Here is a 26,421-nt window from a genome sequence, read left to right on the forward strand (position 1 = left end):
GCTGAGCGCAGTGATCCCTCGCTCGCCCTGAGTCCGGCGAGTTTTTCTCCATGGCCAGCGGAACCAGCCTGTGCTGCCCAGGGAGGAGTGGGGCAGAGTTTATTCTGGTCTGACCAACTGTTTTTGCTCTGTTTTTTTTGCATGTGCTGTCCCCTCCCACATGGATTCTGGATTATTCATTACTAGGTAAGAACAGCATTTATCTCCTTTCTTGGACTGAAAGGGGGGCAGGGGAGCTGGGGATGCATTTGGTCTTGACACACAAGGACGCCTTGTGTGATGGGAACTTACAGCTTCAAGGGAGCAGAGTACGTGTGCGTGGGAGGCTGATTGCTTGGATCAGCCCGTTCCCGGGCAGTGGCTAGCCCAGCCAGCAGCGAGCGTGTGTGGGTGCCTGGAGGCTTCTCAGCACGGAGGGAGCTCTCCTGTGCAGGTGGCAGGGCTGAGCAGAACACACGGGGAGAGGGGGCAGAAAGACCTTGTCCCATTTACCCACTGCCACAAAAAAACCCCTAGCTCTACCCCTTTCTCCTTGTTAGAGCAGTGTGAATAAAACTGCATTTTTGCAGAAGTGGGATGGGCTGAGTATCAAGTGGTTGACTAGGCATCAGTGGCTGGGGAGAGATCGTGAAGATGGAGATAAGGATACCTGGAACACTTTAAAGTAGGGACTGTCTTTCTCCTGCGTCTCTGCACCAGGAGCCAGAGTTGGTAGTGATGCTTTCCATCCCAGGAAAGGTGACAAGGCTGGCTTCTCCTGATGCTCCCACATTCCCACTGCGTGACTGGGACCCGCACCAGACATCCCGTGTAGATGGATTGAACCTTTCTTCTTCAGTTTTAAATCTTCTATTAAAAAAATAAAATCTTGTCCGCCTTGGCTTCCTGCTAAGACCATTAATGCTCTGTGATCACAGAAAAGACTGCAGCTTGTCTTCCTGGCCCTCCGGCAGGCAGAAATGATGCCTTTCGAGTTCTGCAGGAGAGCATGTTAGGGGCAGGCAAGAAGAAATGCCCAGAGTTGCAGGACTCTGAAGCAGAAGGGAGCTGGTGCCGTTGGATCCTGTTGTGCTTTTGCTTTTGTACCACCGGCAGTATGGTGGCTTAGAGAAGTGGGGCGGGAAGCAGTTTTTAATGAGGTCTATTTTGGTTTTTTTCCTTGTTTTACCCCTAAGGCTCTGGAGCGGGCAGCTACGAGTCCTTCGCTGAATCTCACTGCCAGCTCTGCTGGCCCAAAACTTGTTTGCTTGGAGTGAGTGGTTCCTGCCTCTCTAATCCTGCTTTACCTGGCTGTGGATCTTCATGCCATGCTGTCTCCCAGCCTGTTTCCTTTCATGCTAATGATCCCTTATAACAGCCCTGTTTGCTCACAGCATTTTGCAGCTAGAGACTGTTCTGCATCCTGGCATCTGTCTCTTGGATTTTACTGCACTCTTAAGTACAGACGGTACATGGAAAGGACTATAAATCTCTCATGGTTTGCCATTCCTGGTCCAGAAGATTTCGTGGTAGTGGGAGATGTCATGCTGGACCTGGCCTGTCTTGGTGGACCAGCGAGGAAATGCCTCGGGGACCGGAGCGCTGCGTCCTTGCCTTGTGTTCTGTCTTTGCCTGGACTCACGCTGCAGTCCTTGGCACTAATCACCGGGCACAACGGCTGTAGTTTGGTCCTCGTTACGTCCTCTTGGAAGGGGCAATGTAGTAGCCCCGCTGTGAGAAGAGAGCCCTGAGAGCGAAGACGGACTCTGTGCCGGCTCTCCCTGCAGCGGGAGGGGCAGCGGGTTTCCCCGTAAGGGGTACACAAGAATGGGTGCGTGGAAAAGTGAACGCTCAATGCTGGTGTTGCTGCTGAGAGTTTTTTTGGAGCGTACCTCTGTTCTGAAGTGCCAGCTTATTCCTTTACCAAGAGGAGAAAAGGGTCACTTTATGCTTAAAAGGAAAGTGTGAGGTTAATGGTCAGTGCAAGTACAACGTTCTCGCTCCCTGATAACTTCCCTTTTCTTTCCCTCCTGGAAACAAAACCCACGTGGGTTTGACTTTGGTAAAGATCAACAGAGTTTATAGAGGCTGTTCAAAATCTTCAGGGTCAGTTGGTCAAGTGGGGGTAAATTGGGAGAGCTTCACCAAAGGTTCAAACGCTTAATTGGTAACAGTGCCTCCAGTCTGGTGCTGTGATTTAATGGGAAACCTGTCCCTCTCGCAGAAAAGCCCAGGAGGGTTCGATAGCCTCGGCGTCATTTCAAGAGCGCTGACAGCAGCTCTAACCTTCCATTTTTTTCTGGTCTCTGCTGTTTTCCTTGTTGTGCGTTAAGCTATGTGATGGCTTTCCCAAGGGCTACCCCTCCTGCATTGCAGATGCTCCGGGGAGGCAATTTTGGCCTTTTAAAGACAACTTGGAGCCTTGCAATTTAAAAATACCTATTTCTAAAAACTTTGCCATTTGTTTTAGGTTTCCTGGGCTAGGGTCTTCATGAGAAGCTTAAAGGGATGTGGCAGTTTGCCGTTGTGAAGGAGGTGGGCAGCGGGCTCGGGCCGAGCCCTTCACTGCTGCTCCGGGAACGGAGTACTTGCGGGGTGCAGGACCCCCCTTTGTGCTGCCCTGTGGATCCCCCCCTCTGCCCTGCAGCCGTGCCGAGCTCTGCTCTCCCGCCTGCTGCTCCGGGGGCTGGATTTACTCAGGTGCTCCCGTGGTGCTGCAGTCATGTCTTCCCACCATAGCCTTGGCTTCCCAGAGCACGGGGCGCTTAGAAGGACCATGGCCACCAGCATCAGGCGTCCTGGAAGGGACCGCGCTAGTAGCGCTGCCCTTGGGGTACGTGTCTGCCTACTGCCCGCTGCTAGAGGCTGGCTGATGCTGGAAGGGGTTATTTGGATCCCTCCTGCTGGGACGTGCAAGACCTCAGTAATCTGAAGGGCTGTGCCCAGCCGTGGGTATCTGAAATAGCTGGGGAGGGAGGACATCAGCTTACTAGCGTGAGGGAAGGGGTGAAGGGGGCTGTCCTCCTGGCTCACTACAGGAGCCTCTGACCGTGCTGTGCTCCTGCTGTGGGCTGCTGGGCCAGGAGCGGTGGTGGGGAACTGGTGGCGCTTAAATGGGTTGAAGGAGATAAGGTAAATACAGGATTTGTGCTGGAATCGAGTGGGAGTGGGATTAGGCTGATGATGGGGAGCAGTGAAGGATGTTATTTCAGGGTCTCCATTAAACAATTAAGAGGGAATTTTCTGTAGCCAGAGAGAATGGAGTTAAATGCTGTGAACGGAGGCAGCTGCTTGTGCTGTCTGCCCTACATGGGACTCCGGCAATGACAATTCTCCAAAGGGAAAGAGAATGAATTTTAATGAAATCTTGAAAGACTTTAAATTTTCATGTTAACTTCAATTATTCAGGACAGTCAAAAAGCAACTTTAAAGCTTCATAAAAAGAAAGGAAAATAAGAGGCCAGTTTGATTTTTTTTTTTGGTTAAGATTAATTGATTTGCATTTTGTTCCACTGCAGTGAAACATGGACATTTTAAAGACACTGGTGTTGGTTATTGCATCTGACAGCAGTGCTGAGGAGGAAGGATATCAGGAAATGCCTTATGTACTGCCTGGGGCGTGGTAGAGGTACCAAAAGAGCCCAGCGGGGCACAAGGCTGCGGTGTCAAGGTCACGGGCGGCAGCATCCGTACCGGGCAGCTAATGGGGTTGCAGGCTGACTGCTGCACTTGCTGCTCAACCCAGAAAAGCGCCTGCGTGGGAAAGCCCCCTGTGCTTTTAGGCTCGGCGGTTCCATGCCATGCCTCTGTTAGCGGCAGGCGGGACGGCTGGTCTCGGCGTGCTGGACTGCGTGTCCCCGGCTGCGGGCTGGAGGCGGGGGATGCCGTCCTTGCCTGGGAAACGCATTCCTGCTTTCTGACCTGGGATGGGCAGGTATGAGCCAGGCCACGCTTGGACTGAGCGCGATGCCTGCCTGTGGCTCTGTCCCTGCGGGACCCTTCCACAAAGGGCAGCAGCCAAGCGGGGGTGCCTCTTGCAGTGGGCTTGCCAGCCCGCTGTGCTCCCCGCAGCTGAGGCTGAGCCTCTGGAAGTGGCTGTGCTGGCAAAGAGGACAAATGTGTGACTTCACTGCCTCCCCGCCAGCCATGCACAAGGTGTGAAAGTGTCAGAGCCGTGTTCAGGCTCTCGGGTGGGTCTGCTCTGCCACTGCCAGGGCTTGGGTACCACTAAGACATCCATGAGCCCTGGGGGGTGGGACCCTCTCCAGGGACTTCTAGAGCAAGCAAAGGGCACCTTATTATCCAGCCCGCAGTACGGGCATTCGGAGTGCCACGCTGCGGAGAAGGAAATCCCCGGGACTGTGGGCTCAGGCTTGGCAGCAGGGAGCATGAAGAAACGGCTGGCAGAACACAGGGCGGGCTGCCTGCCTCCTAAGCCCGCTCCCCGCTGTGGGGTGGAGGGAGCTCCGCTGCAGCAGAGATCCCTGTTGTTCACACCAAGAGCAGCTTGCTCCCGGTGAACGCTCTGCCCGGCCGTGACCCTGCCTCCTGCTTCGAGTGGCCCTGATGTTCAGAGCATCCTCAATTCCCACCTCGTTTCAGCAGCCTGACGCGCTGCAGCCTTGGCTCTCTCAGCTCTTGGAGGGGGGATGCTGTGCATCTGCCGGTGCCCGAGGGCCTTGCTTGCTGCTGGTTGCACAGCTCGCTTCCTTGAACAAGGCGTTTGCTTCTATCTTGGTCCTGTGGTCTTTCTCGCTCTCCTCTCGCTAAACCCAGGGCATCTGTCTGCGTTTCTGTTTCGGATCCCCAGCAGGCTGATGCCTTGCCTCCCTTTGAGGGTGCCCCACTGGTGCAGAGGGGCTCCGTAGCACAAACACGTCTTTTATTCCCTGCTGCTGAGAGCTGCCAGGCCTGGCTCTCTTCCCAGAAAGCAGCGCTGGTTTAGAACATAAGCAGCTATTGTCTTAGCCCTGGAGACTGCGATCTGAGCTCTGCTGGTGTTTCAGGGGGGAGAGAGGGGATACGGCATGCTAAAGGGACTTGAGAAAGGAGCCCAAGGAATACAGGAGACTTGCAGGCTCTCAATTATGCTCGTCTCACCAAAAATAATGCGGGTGCCTACTCCTCCTTTGACATTCGAATCGCTCTTCCACCCTGTCCCTGGGGGTGGCTGTTACAGTTAGTTTATGTCTAGCAAAGACTGGGTCCTTTGTCTCGCGTGGGCTGGAGAAGGAAATGGGGGGGAAAAGGGGGTCCTACAGTAAGGGTCTCCTCCTGGGAGTGTACCCCAGCTGCATCTGGGGTCCTTCACGCAGGAAATTGCTTAGGGCACGGGCTCGCCCATCTCTCCCTAGCGAGGTGACACAGTGCCTCACTGCTGGTGAGCATCGTGTTGTGGGCAGCGGGTACCATCGTCTCCCATTCAGCTTTGTATCCCCATATCTCATTCCCCTCGCTGAGAGATGTGGAGGAGGGGGTGGTGTGATTCTTGTGTGAGCTTAGAAAACCCCGGCAAGCAGCACCTCGTGCTCTGCCTTGGGATAATAAACCACGGGTCCCTGCAGCGGGGGCTGTGCGCCAGCTCAGCGCCCCCCGGCAGGGGATGGGACCGGCTCTGGACAGCAGTATAGCCCAGCGGGGCACGCTGGCTGCCTAACCACTGTCTGCTTCCCTCCGCGTTTGAGGTGCGATCAAAGCTAGTGCCGTGTGGGGTACAGGAAGGCAGAATTAGGAAGATAGTCTGCTATAAATCAGAGATTCTGCCTGCGCTTTTATTTGAACAAGTTGAAATTCAGCACAAGAACAAAGGGAAGGTTTAGTAAAATGAATAGGTGGTAAGTTGTCACCTGATGTGGGGAATTTAGGCAGCATTGAGAAAATAACGGCTCTCGATGCCACGGGAACGCAGAGGGGGTCTCGGGTCTCATCCAGTCCCTGAGGCTCATGGCTATCCTGCCTTGTTTTGGGTCCCCTGTTCCAGGGAACAGAAACAGCTCTGCAGTTCTGCGCAAGGACCTGATTGACCTGTTCTTATTTGTGTCTTTGGCTTTGATTTGTTCTGGGTTCAGCCCTGTAATCCAAGGAAAATCACTCCACAGGTAAAATTACAAGCAGGGATGGCTGGGTAAGGAAGCCTAGAGTCCCTGCCAGACCCTTTAATCAGCCTTGAGTTGTGGGGAAGGAGACAAGTTCCTGCAGTGTCTCGTGCCTGTTTTCCCCTTTATGAAAGCAGGGAGGGTGCAAGGGAGCTAATCATGAGGCTATTTCACGAATCATTTGGCCATGATGAGCCGCGCTCAAGAAAGAGGGTTTGAAACAGAGTTTTTTCAGCTTAATCTGCCGGAGTGGTGATCCTCTGCCACTCGGCAGGCTGATGCCTGCCGCCGACCCAGTCTGAGTAAACTTTCCCTGGCTTCAATAAAAATGTTAGTGTAGTAGAGACTCTGCCCTGTGGGTTTTTTCTTCCTCCCCCCACCAGCGCGTCCTGGTACCCAACCCGCGGCAGCTTCTTAAAAGTGTGTTTGGTGGTGGCACAGAGGGGAAACCTCAAATCCTTGCAAAGCAATTACTGCTAATGAGACACTTCCTACACATCTGGTTTCAATTCTGGCTGTGTTTTGGGGACTGTTCTTCAGAGCTTGGGAATGGAGGAAGGTGGGAAAATCCCTGCCTCCTCTTCTCCCTCCAGCAGCACCCTCCTCCCAAGGTGGCAGTTGGGCTGCTCGTTAGTCTCACTTGCCAAACCTGAACAATTAACACACAAAATTGCACCTCTCCAGGGAGGCTGGATTTCAGCAGCAGCAATTATTGGATGCTGATCGCATGCCAATTGATTGATATGTTTTCGAGAGCGAGTGCAGTGTGTTTAATTAGTGTGTAATTTACAAGAGCAGGGACGGCTGGATGCCCCAGACTTAAGAAAATTTCTGAATTAAGTGCCAACGGCAAAGAAAAATGAAGAAATTTTCTTTTTTAGTGCGCGATTGCTTGGGTCCCATTTCTTTGTGTAGGGATTTAATATTAAATTGATGGAAACTGTCTGTGGCTATTCTGACTCTTTCCAGCCCCTCGTCTCAGCCACTGGATGCAGAAGGTGCAGCAGAGCTGCCCGTTCCTGCGGGGCTGAGATGTCAGCCTGCCCGCACGCTGCGGTGGGCAGGCAGGTGCTGTGTGCCCCTGGCTTTCGGTGGGACCTTGGTTCCCAGTCCCCGAGCCCTTCCAGAGATCCCACGCTGCCTTTACGTGGATTAGGTAAGCCAGAGCCACGGGGCTTCAGCTCTAGTTTCTGACCATTCAGATCAGGTCTTTGTCTCAATGCAGATTGTGTGGGTCCTGGGCCCCTCTGGCTGCTGGTTTTGGCAGCCAAGCGCCTTGTTATCTCGGTACAGAGTGTAGCCTTGGAGCAGGATGCAGAGAAACAGTAGGGAGGGTCATGGAGAGAGGGATTTCAGGAAGTCTGTGTTGCTTTTGTGCGCTGAGCAGCGGGAAGGTGGCGTGGGAACCCTTGGCTTGTTTCCTTGGGAATGAGACAGTCCAACCTGGATCTTGCTGGCAGGCTTATCGAGGATGTTAGTGTGAGGACAAAGAAAGCACGGTGCTGTGGGGTTCCTGGGATCCATCAGGGATCCTTCCTGGCCCCTCAGAGCCCAGCTCTTCTGGCTCTGCAGGTGGTCCAGCTTCCTCCCTTGGGTGCACTGTTTGTCTGACTGAGAAGATGGCTTCTCAGAAGTACCACTTTTCCTGACGTGGTGGTTTAGCCCCTAGCAGGAGTAAGTCAAAAAGCAGGTACTGGGTGCTGCAGAGAGGTAGGTCTGCTTTATTCCAGCCGTGGCTGCACGCCTGGCCTGCGCTCCCTGGGTACAGCATGAGCATCAGCTTCCTGCTCTGCTTTGCTTCTCTGCAAAGCTCGGGTGTATTCCCCTGCGGAGCGTGTTTCTGTCCAGGAAAACTTTCCACAGTCAAGTGCCTGACCGTGGAACAGAGCCTCCTGCTCACCTTTTTTTTTTTTTTTTAATTTAATATATAGTAAAATAAACTTATTTTCCCCTTCTTGATGTTAACAGCTGCTTCATTGAGCCACAGCACGATGAAGGGGAAAGTCAAAGCCCAGTGAAATTTGCTGGAGTTGAAAGGCAGGTCAGGCTCTGGTGTTACTCCTCTCAATTGCACTTTTGTTCTAAAAATGAGAGGGAGAACGTGTGCACCCCACCAGACTGGCGCGATCTCTTGAGCCTTAGGAGGAAGGAGCAGGAGCTGCGGGGTGGAAGCGGTGCAGGTCAGCGCGTGTGGGAAGGTGCTGGGCTGTCTGGGACTCCATCCGGTGGCGTTGGTGCTGGAGCGGTGCTGTGTGGGCGGGTGGCTGTTGCTGAGCAGAAGAGCGGTCGGGGCTGCCTTTGGCTCGGAGGGAAGCCTCTCTGAGTCACAGGCGACTTCTGGCTCCACGGGGTCAAGTGTTCAGTCTTGCTGTGGCAGCGCCAGCCCCAGTCGGTGTGTCTCAAGTCCCTTAACCCTTCCGGATCCTGTTCCCTGCCTCAAAACTAGAGCCAGCGGCGCTCACAGGGGACACTGACCCTTTTCGCAGCCCTCATCCTGTGTGTTCCTCCCTGTTGTTCTGCAGCCCAGGCAGCCAGGTAGGATTTGGGCTTGGAGCAGCACTCGTGTCTCTTGTCCTGGTGCAGTTCCCATCGCCTGAGGGCTGCGGCGCTGAAGCTGGCAGCTCTGCGGGGATCTTGGCCAGGCAACTTCATCTTCTCTTTGTTGCAGTCTCGGTCCTTCTGGTTTTTCCCCGGACTCTGAAAAGCAGCTGCTGTTGTGGTCCCAATGAACATCAGGTTTTGGTATCTGCATAAGAAAGCTTTCACATGCAATCGAGTGGGCAGGCGGTGACGCTTTGTTACCCGGCAAAAAGCCCCAGCTGGACCTAAGGATCTCTACATCCCTGTTGGACCTACCTGCAGGGTAACTTAAAGAAAAGGTGGTGCTGCTTTGGGGATGCCATGCTTTTGCACGTGGGAAATGAGGTCTTTGCTTTCAGCTTGCCCTGTTCTGTGCGTGCAACATGCCTCTGCCACAGTTTCTCACTCAGTGGCCTCGGGCATGTCACTTGTCCTGTGCCCGTTAGGCGATGTGGTCTGGACCGCCTCGCAGGGATGCGGTGGAGTGACGTGGTGCCCTGCCGGGGGGGGGGGGGGGGCTCCCTGGGGTGCCAGGGCTGTGCCGCTTGTGCCAGTGGCTGAGGGACCTGCCCGCTGTGAAGCAGCAGGGTGAGAAGTGCTGCGTGCGCGGTAAATGATCTGTGACTGAGTTCTGTGCGGCGGCGGCTGCTGCTGCTGCCGCCTCTCTGCGACGGTGCCCGAGGTGACCAGGCTGAGCTGGGTGAGCTGCCCCGCACCCACGCAGCAAAGGCGGGGGACCTGAGACTTCCCCTGCTCAACAGGGACGTCTCCTAGAACGCACACCACCTAATGACTGCCTGTCTGCAGCATTCACGTCCTTTCCCTTGGCGAGGGATAGCGATCCAGTCGCATCCCCTGCAAGGTGGTGGGCAGACAGCTTTGTAGAAACCCCAGCCAAGCACACCTTGTCCCCAGGGCTTCTGTATCTGAGCGCCCCAGGAAAAGCCTCTGACCCTTCCCTGCACACTGACAAAATGAAGTCTTCTGCTGTCCCAAATGTGCTGCTGCTGCTGCTCTTGCGCCCTCCTCTCGCCTTGGCGAGGGGGTTCTGCAGAGGTGCTGCCTTGGCAAGAAGGGGTTCTCCTGCTGCTCCCCAGGAGCAGCAGAGTGAGAGGAGGTGGGTCCTGTTCCCGCTGGCAATCCCAGATGGTGCTGTCCAGGGGCCCAGAAGAGCCATCTCTTCTGCCAGGTGACAAAGGGACGTGATGGGGATGGCGCAATCCACGTAATTTTAGAGACACCAGAGCGAAGGAAGGGAGGGAGTGCTGCAGTCCTACAGCCAGACACCGATATTTCATCTGCACCAGAGCTGGCCATGGGGTCTTGGCTTTCATTTCTGTTTTTCTTCCTCTTTTTATAAATGAAAATCCCAAAATAACTGTGCTGCTCTGGGATATTTTTAAGCTGTTTTTCCCCTCTTCCTTTCTTCCCTACATCTCCTAACAGCTTATAGCTGAGAGGGCTCCCGGTTGCCAATGGAGAAGGCTGCACGTCACTTCCTTGGCATGGGGCCGTCTCCAGCCCTCAATGCTCACTTTGTTTTTCCCCTAATAGTCTCAGTGAGCTGTCAGGACTCTTCACAGTGTCACATTACCCAAATCCCACAGCCCATTGTGGGAGCTGCTGCTAACGTGGCAAGCAGAGCACGGGGGAGGCCTCAGCGCCCGTCAGCCCCGGGTACCGGGGCAGCGGGTGAGGCTCTCTGTTCCAGCTGCATCCTCGCCTTCCTCCTCCTCCATTTCCTCTGCTCTGTGGCCCAGCATGCTCCCTTTCCCTGGGAAGTCGCCCGCCTCCGTCCCCTGCATCCCACCCGTCTGGCCATGCTTCCCCTGGGGCTCCGTGTCTGTCCCCTTTCAGCAGCCCTTGAGAGTCCAGCCTGAGCAAAGCGTACGAGAAGCACCGTGTACTCCAGACTCCCCCCTGCTTTGAACTATCTCGTAGTTAGCGTGTGGTCCTGTGAGGAGGCAGGGCGGTCTGGGTGGAATAGAAAAAGAGGGGTTAAGAGTTGCATTGCACACTAGGAGATACCCATGTCCTGGTGGGACACAGACCTGACTCTGAGGACAGCTCCGATTTCCATGGGCATCTAGAGCGAATGCTATAATGGTTACAGGACTTCTACACTGCCGTAGATTCCTTGCAGATAAATAAGTTGTGCTCAGTAACAACTGTTAAAATGCTCAGCTGTTTAACTGTTAACCTTCTCTTTCATCATGTGTGTTGGGGACCTTGTTTCATCTTGTGCTCTGGTTTCCTAGACTTCAAAAGTAGTTCTGGCCCAGGTGATGCGTTTGGTTAGGAGATGCCAAGCTGTGATGGTGAAGGATGTGCCCCTTTGAGTTGAATGGGAGACATCTGATCCTTGGTACCCTGTACTGGGAAGCTGGCATGGCTGCAGATAGCTCCAGGCTTAGGTGCTGAACACTTCCAAATTGTGAGTTTGGTTTCAGAAAATCATCTGTTGACAAGGCAACCCACAAAGTTTAACAGATAATGCGTGTTGGCTTCTGAGTCTTTGGCTGCACTTGCTACATTCTCCAGGACCTCCTTTAGCAGTCCTTGTAAGGAAAGAGTGCGGGCTTCTCCGTGGATCAAGTCAACTGTGGTATCTAATCCAGCGTGCTTGTGTTGTGTGGCTGACAGTCAGCAGTCGGTGCCGAGATGTTCCTCGTGGGGTTTTTGTTGTTGTCATTTGCACGTATTTAGTGTTCTGGATCTGAGGCTCTCTCTTTCTCCCTTGTTTTGCTGTGCGTGATTTAGGCTGTTGCAGTGTGCAGCATCATCAGTAACATCGGGATCCTGCTGTCTCCTGGCTATCTGCAGATTTGGGAGCCCATTGTGCCAGGAAAATGTGTTTAAATCAATGGGCTTAGAAGGCCAGCGACCCGGCCACGATTTTCTGGGGTGATCTGGGAGCTAGTGCCTGATGCTGCCTGGAAAGGGCTGGAAGAGGTGGATGGTGGCTGCCCTGGGTGGTGTTGGTAGTGGAGTGTTGGAGGAGGGGGTTTGGGGGAGGGTAGGAAAGCTTTGGGTTAGCTGTCTATTTTCTTGTTTCTAACTGTTTTGTTCTCTCCTTTTTTCTCCTCCCCCTCCCCTGCTTTCTAAAGAACATAGGAAGCTTCTTGCTGGTAAGTGGTGGTGTGTCATGCAAAAAAATATCATTTTTTCCATCCACCATCAGACTCACTGGCTAGTCCGTGTCATTCTTCCATCCACCCAGGATGTGCTGGAGCAATAGAAACCTTCAGGAGGTGGGTACAGGCACACCCATCCCCATGGCCTCATGGCTGCAGCGTGTGCACTCACCTCAAAGGGAGCTATTGCTTTTAGATCACAGTTTGAAGAACTGCTTTCCCCTCTTGCCTCCACGTTGCCCAGCCTGACATTATTGCCTGGGCTCAATTGGATTGCTACTGTCCTTGACCAAAGCAAGCGACAGCTGCTGCGGCACCAAGCCTCTGGAGTGCTGTGGGTGTGAAACTGTGATCTAAGGACACTTCTCACCTAGTGCTTGTCTCATATCCAACTCCATCCTCAGCCTCTCACCCTCACCACTTCCCCGGGGAGGGTGGGGGAGAGCACCGTCCCAGCTCAAACTGGAGGTAAAACAGGCGGGTTTGCCTGTTGACCTGGCGGGGGGGGGGTTTGTGATGTGTGCTGCACGTGATGTAATTAATGAACGAGGGCAGAGCATTGCTGCCGGCAGGTCAAGGGCAGAGCCTATGCATGCTCCCCGTCCTGGCTGAGCTGTGAAGCTCCAGGTGTGGAGCAAACTTCCACAGACAATTCTTCTGGGCATCTTTCTAGCAAAAGCAACTGAAGGGTCAAAGCCCCTAAGATGTTCCTGTCCCTGCTGCTCTGGTCCCCTCGCCTCGCCCCGCGCTGTCGGCAGTGGCTCGTATCTTTCCCAGCTGTCATCCGCATGGGCAGTTGTTTGAAACAGTGGATCCCGGTCATTAAAACAAACCACGTGCGTGCCCTGGCTGATGAAAGCAGCCCTTAGCGGGCGAGGGAAGGGTGTGCGGTGTACGCGGCTGCAGGCTGGCTGGGTGCCCACTTCCCTGTGATCCCTGGTGCTGGGAATCCCGGCATCCCGGGAGCCTCGCGGCCAGCTCCTTTGTTTGGTGTCTGTGGATACAGAGCGTATGTAAGGAAGGCGTTTGGCATGTGCTTGGGGCTGGCGGTTCATCTCGCGCCCTCCCCCTGCGTGCGTGGGACCTTCGTGTGCATCCGCCGGCTGCGCGGCTGGCTCGGGCTGGGGACAGGGCAGTCGCAGTGCCTCCCCGTGCCGCTGCCCCTCTCCAGCTGCCCTGTCGTGGCGAGAGGTCCCAGGTCCGTGTTTGCCATGGACGGGCAGCCGTCCCCTGCTTCTACGCCCAGGCCTGTCCATAGAGGTATTCAGACGCTTCTCTGCACCAGCTTCGACTTCAGGGCTGCTCCTCTGCCCACGCTGTGCTCGTTTTGAAACCTTTAGGTTCAGTGCTGACCCACGTACGGAGTTGGATAGGCAGCTGCCTTTTTGGTGTGACGTGGGGCGGGATGGAGCTGCAGCAGCTCGGCTAGCCTTGGTCAGGGCATTGCGGCTGGCTGTGTCAAACCCCACTGAAACGGGAGTTACACCAGGACGGGACCAGCTGTGGCTGGTGAGCTGTTTAAAGCTGTTGCTGCTGTATTTCCTCCCTGTTTTGTGCCCTTCTTTATGTATAATAAATAGACCATACTGTGCAGATCTGGAGGGGTAGGCTAAGGGTTTGCTTGGAAACGTGCCCTTGCTGCAAAGGTGCTGGGAGAGAGAACAGAGGGACATAAAAGTTTTATTGAAAGCCGCCTACTCCTATCCTGGACCCTGGGCCTTTCTGGGTCCAGGAGAAGCAAGGAGAGAAGCTATCTGAGCTGACAGCATCCCCTGCCGGCTAATGCTTCCTGTGCCTCTCAGCCCTGAGATGCATAAACCAAGTCGAGAGCGTTCTGCTCTTCTGGCTGCCAGCAGCCCCACCGGCTGGTGCTGTTCTCTGCTTGCAACACCGGCATAAACGTTTTACTTTTCAGCTGTGTGCGGCTAACAGCCTGACGGAGCTGGATGCCGCCTGCTTTTGTCTCTTCCCAGACAGCAGGTGGGCAGGAGAAAAAGGGTCTGGATCCCCAGGGCTGCCTACTCCCCCTTGCTGTGTCCCCATCCAACGTGCAAGCCCCTGTGCAGTCCCCGTGAGCGATCTCCGAGCAGGACTGTAGTTGGTCAGAGGAGAGGATGTCCCTTCCCTTCCCCTCCTTCCCGTAGGCTCTTGCAAACCTCGGGGGGCTTTGCTGTCCCCAAGGAAGTGGCTTGCACCAGGTTTGTCCGAGCACCGCTGCCGTGGAGCGGGGTGATGGGCTGCGTGTCCCCCTCTCCGCTGCGGGAGGGGACGGCGCTGCCGCCTCTTGCCCTGCTGGTAAGTCTGGCTCTGTGCGTTCCCAGGAGGCCTGTCTTGCACCGCTCCGCGGCTCGTGTGGCTTCTCTGCTTTATGGGAAGTGGTTAACAAAGCTCTGCTGCACCAGACGGCTTGGATCAGGGCCCGGGGCTGACGCTCTTGTCTGTGGTGGGTGCTGGACACAGCCAGGACCCGAGCGCCTGTCTTGGAGCGCTCTGCGGTAGCCCGGTGCCCTGCCTCCGTGGCCGGCACTGGTGCTGACCGGCACAGAGCTGCATCGCTCGAGGGCACAGGTGTAATTTCTGGCTGGCGCGGGCTCTGCTGTGGCCGGACTCGCTCGTGGGAGAGTTGCAGCAAGAGCACTTGGCTGGCGTAACTCGGCTCCTGGCCCAGGGTCAGGAGCAGGGTGAGGCGTCCAGCTGAACCGGGGGCAGCCCGCTGCTCTCCTGCGGAGCCCTGGCTGGGAGGAGGTGGCAGCGAGCTGTCCTGTGGCGTGGCGATCACCTTCTGTCCTTCAGAGCAGCTCCGGCTGAAGGTTGGCAGGCCGTTTGCTGAACGTTGCTCCCAGCGCTCCCTCTGCCTGCAGCACTTTGTACAGCCGGCGCGGCAAGCGGATGCTTCTGCTGTCAGGATGTCTCGCCTTTGTGCAGGGTACGTGCCGGCCGTTCCTGCATCGCCCCGTTGCCGCTACTCAACTCCTTAAGGGCTGGGTGGGTAGGAATTGAGCTGTTCTAGGGAGGTGCCTCTGCTTGCATGCTCTCTGCATGCCTGGTTCTCACTGGCATGATGTGTTTTCTCACCAGTTGGGCTGTACCGATGTGGTTTTAGGACTCTGAGGCCCATATGAAGTTATAAGCAGTACCCTAACTCCAGCCAATGCCGCTCTTTCGGGCAGACCGGGTACGAGGCATACCCCTACCCCTGGTGCCGAAGGATGTCATTCATTGTCTGGAAGCACGCCGGTGGCAGCTGCTTTCTCGATGGGAAGGTAGCCAGAGTGCCAGGAATACAGGCTAATTTTAGCCTGCTGGGTGTTTGCTCCAGAAATGTGCTGTCGGTCTGTTTCATCATTTGTTTTCTCCTGTTTTTCTCCTATTTGCACCCCCCCCATGTTATCATATCCTTGAGGAACTCTGCAACACCAGCTGATCCTCACGCCCCCTTGCAGATGAACCAGTTTACATCAGCTTGCAGAGCAACTGGTGTGTGTTTGGAAGAGGGTTGGCAGAAGTGACGCCTTACAGCTCAGCCAACTCAGTCAGCGCATAGAGAGGCTGAAGGCTTGGAGGATTCACCCGCAGCCGCTCCAGCAGTCGGGCAAGGCTCTTCCTCTGGTGGGGGGCGTTGATGCTGTCTCAGGGAAACAGTGGCCGTAGGAGTAAGTTCTGGCTACGCTAAGTTCAGGGCAGACTGTAGCCCCTGAAGTGTTTGAAAGGTCTGTTTATCCCCCAGCAAGGGAGAGGCTTCTCTTCCTCATCACCCTCGTGTTGCTCTGACATCATCCCCTCCGTGCCGCGTCAGTGGAGATGCTGTGGGCTCGTGGCTTGGCTCTCAGCCGGAATTATGGGTTGGCAGAGCGGCAGGTGGCAGTGTGAGCCTGCCAGAGGAGCCAGGGCTGCAGGCAGCCAGCCTGGGCTGCAGCTCCGGAGCACCTCCGCTCTGTGCGGCCGCAGGGCTGGGGCCGTTGTGCTGCACGCACCCAGCCCTGGGCACCCTCGGGGTATTGGGAGGATGCAGCGGGACAAGCTTGGAGGGGCTTTTGTCCCAGCATCACCCTGGCTCGCCTCTCTCCGGGCTGGGTGCTGTTCTCGGTGTGACTCCTGAATGCAAGTCCTGCTGGTGGGCAACGTGGTTCTCCTGGGAAGCACAGAGGAGGGAGGGAGGAAGCGACCGCTGAAGGCGTGAAATCCCCAGCACGGTGCCTTGGTCTGGAAAGTCCTCTTGGGCTGTGGGTGCAAGCCCGGCTGCATCACGTGGAGCCTGCAGGTCCCTCCCTGCAGGGAGCAAGGAGTCGGGGCCGGGAATGCGGGTGTCAGCGGGAGCCCAGCAGTTTGTGCGAGCAGTCACACGGGGCAGTGGTTTATCTTTGCAAAGGCAGAAGGATGACAGGGCTGGGCAGAGAGGGCTTGGGCTCCTTTGCCGGAACAGCGGGGAGCTGTGTGGCTTGGTGCGGAGATGCATCGCTTCCCTTCCCTGCGTTGCTTTGGCTTTGCTGTGTCAGCTTTTGGGCAGCAATCCTGTACTTTTAGATCCGGACACAGTGTTCAGTGTGCAAACCTTGGTTTATTTTTTCTTTTTTAAGCGGGGGGAGGCAGAGACACCATTAAACCCATTCACCGTTGCATATGGGTGGCTAGGTGGAAGAGGTGTGGGCTTTGTGTGGTGCGTGTGGGAGAACATCTGTTAACGGAGGGGCTGTCTTGCAGTTGCAATGCAGCATGTGCGCAGGCCGTGGCGTGCAGACCACCAGCTCGGAGAAGGGCTGGGAGAGGGTAACCTGTATTCCCCAGGGTGCACACGTGTGGCCCGCTCCAACGCTCCGTGCTTGGGCATCCCTAAGCACATCTGGAAGACAGCTGTGTGGTCCGGTGTTGCATGGTAGGAGGGGGCTGTTTCGGGGTAAAATCATTAAGTGGGGAAACCCCCCTCTTCAGAGGAGGCAGTCAGGCACCCCCTTGTCCAGCATCGCCGGGCACGGCTGTTTATTAGGAATGGTGTGAATTAACACCCCTTTCCACTCCCAGCACGCATGCCAGCCTGGCCGTGAGGCTGGCCACCCTAGCCCCCATCTCCCGCACCCTCTCCCCCCCCCCCCGTCTCCCATTGATAGGGTTTAAAAGCTCTTTATTTCCAAGCGCTGCTCAGCAGGAGTCAAGCTGGGTCCTGCCAAGTGTTAAATGAAATAATTAAAATCCCCACTTTCTCCCCCTCCTGCTCCTTTCTCTGTAATGCTGGTAATTAGCCTGTAAAACTGCAGGAGGGGATGGGGAAGGGAGAATGTGCAAACGCCTTCTGCAGGCTCCCTCCTCCTCCTCTCCCCCTCTCCCTGGAGGAAGCACAAAATGGCTCTCTAGGCATTGGGTGCTGTCAGATAAATCCCAATTAGCTCCCTGCCAAACAGGATTAGCAAGAAGGGAGCCAGGTGGGGAATCAGCCTGGCAACAGCAGGAGCTGGGGGCTTCTGCAAGGTCTCTAGCTCAGTGAGGAGGGAGAGATTGACAGCTGTCAGTCAGATCCCAATGTAGCACTGATTTTCAGTGTCGCAGGCTGGTATCTGGCATCTGGTAGGCAGAAATGGGGAGGTGAAGGAAATGAAACTGGTGTCTCCTGCTGGTGTTATCTCTTCCCAAGCAACTGGTGGCTCGAGGGTGCGGGATCCCACAAGATGCCCACAGAGATGTAAGGCAGCGCGCACGGGTCACGCCGCTCCCAGCGCCCATGTGTCCAGTCCTGCCCGGGCCCTGAGATGGAGTATGTGTCTCCTGCCAGCTCCGTGCTTCGGAAGCAAGAGGATAAAACTGCCGTCCTGCCACGCTCAACACAGCCATCTGCACCCAGCCCAGCCCCTTCTGCCTGTCTGCTGCATTTTGGCAGCAGCTGTGACATCCTTGCTGTGAAAGCCCAGAAATAAACCCATTAACGGCACCAGGCTTTAAACTGGCTGGTGACCACACAGAGGTCTTAATGCATTGAACGCTTTCATTTAGAAAACTGGGCAGGGGGGAATACGGATGAACTCGAAGATAATGTTTTCTTGCCTGTAGTAGAGGAATAGCAGCTGTGTCTGAGGATGCTAAATTGGCCCGCTGTCCCTCATCCCTCCCTCTTCTTTCCTGGCAGACATGAATTTCTACCTCTTGCACCCTGCTGGGGCTGGCCCTCCTCTGAACACCTGCAGCCTTAGCCAGGCTGTTTCCAGTCCCGAGGAGGAGGAAAGGGAGAGATGCCGTCAGTGCAGGCGCGTGGCGTCGCTCAGAAGCAGGGATGATGAGAGGTGGATGGAGCGCTACGGAGCCTCGGCGAGTCCCCTCTGCCCGGGGCTGGCCAGGCTGGGCTGTCCCAGTGTGGACTGAGCCAGATGTAGAGGTACCAGGGGGTCCAAGCTGTCCCCATATCTCAGATGCGTTTGGCTCGTGCACAGCCACCTCTTTCCACTCCAGACTGGCCTGGAGCTGGTGGTGCGTACTCAGTGCTCCTGGGCTTGCTGGCCAGCTCTTCCGAGCAGCTCATTTCTGAGCTAAGATAATGGAGCAAAAGGAGGCTTTTATGTGCTCTTTTGCCTTGTCAGGTCTTGCTGTATTTTCCTGCATGGTTCTCCATGTGCTGGTCTCAGAAGTGTAAAGGGAAGGGCTGAGTGTGGTGGGCACGGTCAGCAGAGGGAGCAGGTGGGAGACTGGCTGTCCCTGCGTGCGGTAGCTGGTGCAAAAGGATGCGAGCGTTTGTGAAATGCCGTAGCTGTTCAGGGGTGTCTACATGCAGCCAGTTCTGGGGAGGGGGGGGGATAATGGACAAAAAGGATCACCCACATGGAGGCACCAGGCAAGTGTGATGTCTCCCCAGTGCAAATGCCTCTTCTGATTGTAAAGCCTCATCTGAAAGACTCACAAGGGGCAAAGGTGCAAGTGTTTTGTCTTTCCCAAGAGGGTGACGAGCCGACCTGCTCATGCTGCCCTCCTCTAGGACACAAAGGCTGTTCAGATCTGAGGCAGTGCTGCCCCTAAAAGTGGCCCCCAAATGGCTGGAGGGGACAGAGTCCTTGCAGACCTCGGAAGAAAGGGAGAACTGTGTGGTGGCTGATTTGCATGTGTAAACATGCACACAGGAAGATGCAAATATCCTTGCTTCCCTTTGGGGATTTTTTTTTTTCTTCTTTCTTTATTCGAAGCCAAGCCTTTGGCCTTAGCCTCCATGTGCTGGGATTGCCACGGGAGCATGGCTCTGAAGCCCTTCCTGGGGCAGGGGGGGTTGGAGCAGGCCAGGAGGGGAGAGGAGCGTTGCTGGGCCAGTGTCAGCGTGGCAGTGCCCCGGTGAGGGCATCGGGCAGCAGTTTGGGACCTGTGTCCCAGGGCAGAGCAGAAGGATGCAGGATGCAGGCCAAGCTGGTTGCATGATGACCAAGCAAAGGAGAGGGCCAGGCACTCTGCTTGCTTTTTGGGAAGGTCTTGGCTTCTTGTGTGATGCTCCAGAAATTCCCAGGGGATGGCGGTAGCTGGGGAGGGTACTGGAAATGGGGCAGCAGTGGCAGAGACTTGAGCTTACCCTTTGAGGGAGAAATACTGCATTGGAGGGGTGGGGGGCTCTGTCCAATTGCCAGGGCACTGTGACTTGCTCAGCCAGCCTTCATCCCTGGTGAAGGGAGGGGTGGTGTGCCATGTCCCAGCAGGCAGCCTCGTGGCCTCTGGTGCTGCCTGAGGAGCCCTTTTCCACCCGGCTCATCAGCACTCTCCCTGTCAGAGGGCTCCTGAGATGGGTTCCTACCAGGGAACGGCTTGGCAGAGTGTTTCCTGCTGAGCCCTCGTAGTGCTTGGGCTCTCAGGGGCTCTTCACAGCCCCTGTGTGTGTCAGGAGGAGAATGGCTCCTGGAGTGCATGCCGATCTGCGTTACTGCTTGGACGTGAGGCCATCAGGCACCTTGTTCGTGTGGGCTCTGCTCCTGGCAGGGTGGTTAGGATGCAGCCTGTGCCTCGCAGCAAGTTGGGATCATGTTCTGCATGTCCCCGGGGAGGGAGTGATGCAGGTTTAAAGAGGAGCAATGTCTGGGATGTGACTTGGATTTCTTTCCTCCCTTCTCCGTTTTACTTCTTCCCTGTACCGCTCTTGGCAAGTTGCACCCGCACTGCTGGGATGCCTGGGATGGATGCTCCCCAGCCCACGTCTCCAGCAGAGAGGAGCAGCACGGCTTTGTGGTGCGGCTGTAGGGCAGCTTGTGCCAATCCCACAAGGAGACCATGCGACCCGCTGACTTGCGGTGCCTGAGATGCCCTGCTAAAGGACCACCCAGTCTCCTCTGCATCTCCCCACTGGAGGGGAGAGTGGGTGGATTCAGCTTTAGTGTTTGTGTCCCTCGAGCAATTCACCTGGAGCCCAAGGCGAGGGAGGGGAAGGGGAGGGATGGGCAGCACCACAAGAGCAGGCTGGGAGGAGTACGTGCCACCAGCGACGGTTATTGTCCCGTCTTGAGTTGTTGTTGCCTTTTGGAGGAGTGGGTGGTGGGAATGCTGCTGTCCACCCAGCTGGGCACCTGCCCGGGGAAGAGGGGGCTGCGCAGCCCCCGCAGGCAGCGTCGCTGGCAGAGCAGCTGTAGCTGCCTCGCGTGGAGCCACGGCACCCGGCCATCCTGGTAGAGAAGAGAGCTCTGCAGAGCTGTGGAGCGGTGCTGGGGCCCGGGCCGGTGTGGTGGCTGCTGGCAGTGGCTGGGAGGAAGCTGTGCTTCCCTTCCTGGCTGCAGCAGCTGCCGGCTCGGTGCTGTGCAGGGGGAGATGGGAGGAACTTAAAGCAGCTTCTCTGCAATGAGCTTCCTAGGTTGACCACAGCGGGGTTACCCACTGCCACATCTCCCCAGTGCTCATCTTGCCCTACAAGCATGAGAAGGGCGTTTGAGGACTCCTTCCTTGCCTTGCACGTGATTCAGCTGGGTACAGACAGCCCCTCTGCGGTGCCTGGGGGACAGGGGAAGCTGCAAGAGTCCTCCTGTCCCACGGCTTGGATGATAAACCAGCCTCTGAAACTGCAGAGCTGTCAGCCCATATTTGTGTTCAGGTGGCTCTGTAACCAAAGGGTCTTCCTCTTGCAGGGCTTTGTTTGTAGTTTCCAGAGCTGTTTTCTTCCTCCATGGTGAGGAAGAGCTCAGCCCGTTTGCTGAGGACCATAGTGCCTCAGAAATGAGGCGGCAGGTCACAGCGCTCTAGATACGTGGTACCATGGGCAGGGAAACAGCTTGCTGGGAGCTGTGTCTTTTGCCAGGGAGCGTCTCACCAGAGACGAGGCTTCAGCCTGGAGAGGTGCTGGGGACAGCAGGTATCGTGTGGAGGCCCTGGGAGCCTGAGCTTGTCTTGGGGGCACCAGCCTTTGGGAGTGCTCGGGCTGTAGCCGTACTGCCCTGCCCTGCTGTTTGCTCTTGCCCCATTGCTGGACCTTCACTCAACAAATCTGGCTTTTGGCCTTGACCTTCCTTTGGCTTTCAGCCCAGCTCTGCTCTTGGCAGCTTTCGTGTCCTTGCTGGCAGCATCCTGCCCAAGGAAAGTGGTGACCAGAGGCTTCTGGCTTCTCGAGGGCAGGAGTACCCGGGTAGGCAAGGAAGGGAGCAGCACAGCTCGATGCTGCGTGTGTCCTAGCACCTCTTTTCCCCACCGCTCTGCTCTCCTGCCAGCTGGCAGTGCCAGCATGAACCCAGAGCACACAGCGGGTTCCAGCTGGGTCCCTGCGGCTGCAGCGTGGTCCTGCTCCCTGGGCACTTGTGGCGGGGCTGCCCCCACTCCGTCAGGGCATGCTGGGGGGTGCAGTGTGCCTCCCTCCCTCTAGAATAAATGTCCTAGAAATAGTAACTAGGGGCTGCTCCTGCTCCTTGCATGGCTCTGCTGCCGCTGCTCTCCCTGGGGGGTCTCGCCCCCCTCCAGGAGCCCCTCGCGGGGGCGATGCTGGGGAAGGCGTGAGGACTTCCTCCGCCTCTTAGCATCTCGAGTGGGCGAAGTGGCGGAGAGAGGGGCTTCACCCCGCAGGCAGGTGCTGGTGGTCGCACAGCGCAGGGGGGGCCGGAGCCGCGGTGCCGTCCCGGTGCCACCCCCCCGCCCTGCCTGCACACAGGTCCCGGGGGAGCCGGGGCAGCGCGACCCCGCCGCCTCCCGCCCTTTGTCTGCGCCGCGCCCGCTCCGCCGCCAGCCGGCCGCCTTCGCCTCCCCTTTGTTGGCCGCCGGAGCGGTGGTGGGTGGGGTGGTGGTGGGTGTGTGTGGGGGGGTGTGTGTGTGGGGGGGGGTGTGTGTGTGTGGGCGGTGTGTGCGCTCGCTTCCCCCCCCCGCTTGTCGACCCACGGCGCCCGGAGCCGAGGGGGCGGGCGTGGAGCCCCGCTGCCGGCAGAAGGGGACACACACACACATACACACAGACACAGACACACACATACACACACACACACACACGCCGGCCCGGCCCCCGCGGGGCAGAGGAGCGGGCGGGGAAACTTCAGGGCGTGGGGCGGGCGCTCACGCGGTTGCCGGGGCTTCTCTCCTTGTTGCTCTGTTGTCTGATGCTGCGTGGCCCTTTGGCCGCGCGTGGGGCGAACCTCGGGCGCCGGAATTAGGTCTCACAGCTCCCGCTGCACGCCCGCCCGCCCACCCACCCACCCGGGGCGGCTGCCGCCGCTCCCATCGCTATCGCCCGCGTCCGTGCCGCCTCTCCATGCCGGGCTCCGTGGGGAGCTGGAACCTCTCCGGGAAGGACTGGCATGTCACAGCGGCGTGAGGAGGGGAGCTGGCCTGTCCCGGCCGCCGCCGTGGCGGTGACGGTGCCTGTGCTGGGCAGCCTTGCTCTGCGCTGGCGAGGGCTGGGGGGCGGCAGCCCGCCGAGGGGGAGAAGCCGGGCTGCGACCCCTTCTTGCTCACCGGAGGGCAGGGACGGTGCCGGAGAGCTGGCGGTCGGCTCACCTGAGGAGGAGCGGCAGCGGGGGAGCACCGTGCACCGGCTGCCCTGGAGGAAACCGGAGCCGAGCGGGGATGGATGTGCAGCAGCTGTGAAAGGAGCCACGGCGTGGAAGGGGAAGCGCCTGCCCTCGCCCGGGGCGTGGGCTAACTGAGCGGCACCCTTGGGCTGCTCCCTGGCCGCAGGGACCTGCCCCGGAGGGTCAGAAGCCGGCGAGCGTGGGAGTGCCTGCCCCGGAGCAGCCACGGCTGGGGGAGACGCGTGGATAGCAGAGGAGGCTCGGCATCCCTGGAGGAAGGCTGGTGCGGAGCCCGAGCAGAGAGCTGAGAGGCAGCCGCACCGCTGGGGCGGTGAGACCTCCCCTCCCATCCCCGCCAAGAGGATACGGATGTTGCTGAGGCTGCGAGCCTGAGGGGAGAGGGCCCGTGCCAGCACCCCTCGCGCCTTCTCTGTCCCAGCCCTGCTCTCGGGAGCCGTCGCGTGTTGCTGCTGGTGCTGTTCCCACGCTGGTAGCGGCTTCTTCCCGCTTGGCCGCAGAACTGGAGCTCTCAGCACTTTTGCCTGGGGTTGTTTAGCTTGCTTTCTGCGGGCAGGTGTGGATTGACATCTCCTGGGCTGGAAGAGGGATTGCTGAGCACAGGACTGTGGGTGTTCCTCTGGAGCGGGCTCGGACCTGACCCCTAGGCTGTGCCTCTGAGATGGCAGATGCGGGGACAAGCTCTTGCTCCTGAAGGTGCCCCTGGCCCACGCTGCCCTCCTGCGAGTGGAGGATGGGAACCTCTGGGAAAACTTAGGTCTTGCGACTGCCGAAGACGACCGGGGAGGGGGGAAGAGGGATCTATGTGAGCCTCGTGGCTACTCTGCCTTGGATGGGTTGGCAGCGGGTTGAGCTTTGGCCCGCAGCGTGACGGCCGAGCATGACGGCTTGTCAGTACCCCATGGCGCCGGGGGCCTTGGAGCGGGACCGGATGTACCAGCACAAGGTCTCCTTGGTGGTGCGGTATTTCATGATCCCCTGCAACATCTGCCTCATCCTCCTGGCCACCTCGACGCTGGGATTTGCTGTGCTGCTCTTCCTCAACAACTGTAGGTGTCCCCCGGGCGCGTGGGAGGAGGGAGGGGAGGGAGAGGCGGGGGTCAGGTCAGCTGGTGTGCCGGGGCTCTGACATGGGGGCAGCCCTCCCAACGCTGCCAGCCACCGGCTGGGCTGCGCTCTGCTCCCGGGTGTCATTGCTCAGCTGCCGCTGTCTGGGGGGCAGCCGGGGAGGCAACAGCCCGCTCCGCAGCTCTGCCCCACTTTTCCCCGAGATGACGTTGGCCCAGAACTGCGGAGCGGAGCTGCGAAGGTGGGCGTGTGTGGGCCAGCCCCAGCTCCCCGCTGTGCATGGTACACCCGTGCTCTCAGTTGTGCCAGCACCCTCTGTGTCCCGCGTCCCGTTCCCCCTCCCTGAAACGCTGTGTCTCCTGACTTGCTGCTTGAAGTCTCTGTGTAGGCGATGCTCCTGGGGGGATGTGGTCAGTCCGTTTGCGAGGCAGGGATCTCGGCAGGGCTGTGTGGAAGGTGAGGGGCAAAAGATGGGCTCCTGTGAGTCCTGCCCTGGCCAGGGGCTCCTGCTGCTCCCTTGTTACAGGCAAAGTGCTGAACCCTTGGGGTGCTGTCACTACATGCGATGGGTGGGAGACATGTCTCCTAAGCTGGTCCAGGATCCCTGCTCTTTATGTGCTCTCTTGCTCTGAAGAATCAGCAGAGAGTTAGGGCAAGACGGAGGAGTTTTCCCTGAGGTTAGGCTGTTGATCTGATGCCTGATGTGGCTGAGTAGATCGCACACTTGGGTGTGGGTGCATCCACGTATTGCCTGCTGCTCTAGGCACTGTGCTCTGTTGCCTCATTCTTGCACAGGTGCTCACCCTCCCAACGCCTGGCTTTCTCTAGGCGCAGCCTGCGGAGGAGAGCTCCATCATGCAGCGGTGTCTTTGACCTCCTTGATGTTAGAAAGCGCTAAACACTCGCTGTGAGAAAAACCTTTAGAGGGCAGGCAAATCCTCCAGCCTAGCTTTGGGATGCGCTGCTTCCCCTGGTGTGTGTGTGGTTAGAAAAAAGCTGCGTAAAACTGTAAAGCACAGGAATGCGTTTAAAAAGCACTGGTGGGAGCAGTGCCCAGGCGATGGTAGGGAAAGAGCCTGGCCTGTAAGGAGCGGTGTGCCCTCTGCCACAGCCTGGCTTTGCTGCCCTGGGCACATCACTTAATAGAGAGCAGAGCCCAGTTTGACACTGGCTTTAGGGTGTTTCCCACTCAGGATGGCAGGGTCTGTGGAGCCAACTGCCCGAGTGGAACTCTTCTCACCTCCCTACTTAATCAGGGGTTACCCAAATGGAGAGGGCTGGCTGGTGGCGGGGCTGTGCCGCCTTGCTCTGGGACCTGTGGTCACATCCACGGGAGCTTTCACCTTCCGCTGCCCTAGGCTGCCCCTTTCTCCCACCTTCGTCGTCTTGCCTCGGAGGCTGCCGCGTTCCCCATTCCTGTCCCGCTCCACTCAAATGACTTGGCGAGCGAGCACCCAGGTAGATGCGTGTGTGAGCGGTGATAGGCAGCGCGATTCGCATCGCAGCCCTGGTGAAGTGGCACTCAAACGGGCTGAGGCAAGCCCCAGCCTGCCAGGTAGAAGAGGGCTGCTGCCAGATCCCAAGCCAGAGATGCTCCATCGATACCAGTGGGAGAGCTGGGGCTCCTGGCGCCTGTTCCTCCCGTCTTGCTGCAGGACCTCCCGGGTGTTCCCTGGGAGTTGGTGCCTGCTTCTGCAGGGCATATGTACTAAAGGAATGAAATACTGACCTAAAAGCTGCTGGGGAGCTGTGGACAGAGGTCTGGGGGGGGGGAGGAGGAGAGAGCGTACAAAAAGGAACTGCTGATAGCCCCGTGTTTTTTGTTTCTTTGCAGACAAGCCCAATAGTTATTTTACTCAGACGCCGCCGACGCCGCGAGATGGTAAGTACACTCTCGCTTGCTGGAGCACGGTTCTTGTGCTCAGGATGCACTTGAGAGCAAATGGCTTGAGCCTCTCGTGCTTCCCGCAGCTGACGGCGGAGCAGCGCCTCCTGACCCAGTGATCTATTTTGCAGCTGACTGGCTGCTCTCTGTGCCCGGAGCAGTACTGCATCATGCCCGCGCCCTGGGGATGCGGGAGCGTGGCCCTCCGGGGTGAGGAGGGAGGGCAGAGCGACCGCACCTCGCTGCTCCCTGGGAGGCACAGCAGCCCTTTCTCTGCAGAGGGTTTCCCGGGCGGCTGTGGTGGAGGTGGGAAAGGGCTGGAAAGGGAGATGGGATCTTTGGTGTGCTCCAGCGGTTTGCAGAGCTTTACTGGTTCATCTGCTGGGGCCGTGGAAGAGAGGGGACTGGAGAAAGGGACCATATTCTTAAAAGCAGCAGTGTTGAATCCAGTGGCTATTCTGTGTTTGTCCCCCAAGTGTCTTCCTGGATTTTGGCAAAGGGAAGGGTGTGCAGAAAGGCTTGCTGCAAGCAAGCACGGGGGGGGGGGGGGGGGGGGGCAAAAAAAAAAAGGCAAATGGCATGTGTGCCTATGGTATGTGGGAGAGTTGTAGGTGAGGGAGGGACCATGAGAAGGTGATGGGCTGTCAGCATGATGAAATAGCCAGAAACAGTGTTCTGCCTCTCTTGGTCCCTCCATTTTTTTGGTGTAACATCAGAGCAACCCAGGGGAGGCC

The 26,421-nt window shown here is 57.5% G+C and overlaps 1 protein-coding gene across 7 annotated transcripts in view; it reads left to right on the forward strand.

The window, feature by feature from the left end:
• Window positions 1-26,421, forward strand: part of AGRN (agrin) — a 124,694-nt gene that overhangs the window by 35,693 nt on the left and 62,580 nt on the right. For 2 of the 7 annotated variants that reach the window (XM_054849806.1, XM_054849807.1), the window contains exons 3-4: window positions 11,762-11,782; window positions 25,637-25,684. The exons of 1 other annotated variant lie outside the window; for it this stretch is intronic. In XM_054849806.1, coding sequence (XP_054705781.1) covers window positions 11,762-11,782; window positions 25,637-25,684 — 69 coding nt within the window. Of the gene's footprint in view, window positions 1-11,761; window positions 11,783-22,222; window positions 23,784-25,636; window positions 25,685-26,421 lie in introns of those variants that run through there. 4 more of the 7 variants (XM_054849808.1, XM_054849810.1, XM_054849813.1 and 1 more) reach the window with 3 other exon arrangements.

The sequence above is a fragment of the Grus americana genome, chromosome 21, assembly GCF_028858705.1.
Source record: "Grus americana isolate bGruAme1 chromosome 21, bGruAme1.mat, whole genome shotgun sequence".
NCBI classification, from domain to species: Eukaryota; Metazoa; Chordata; class Aves; order Gruiformes; family Gruidae; genus Grus; species Grus americana.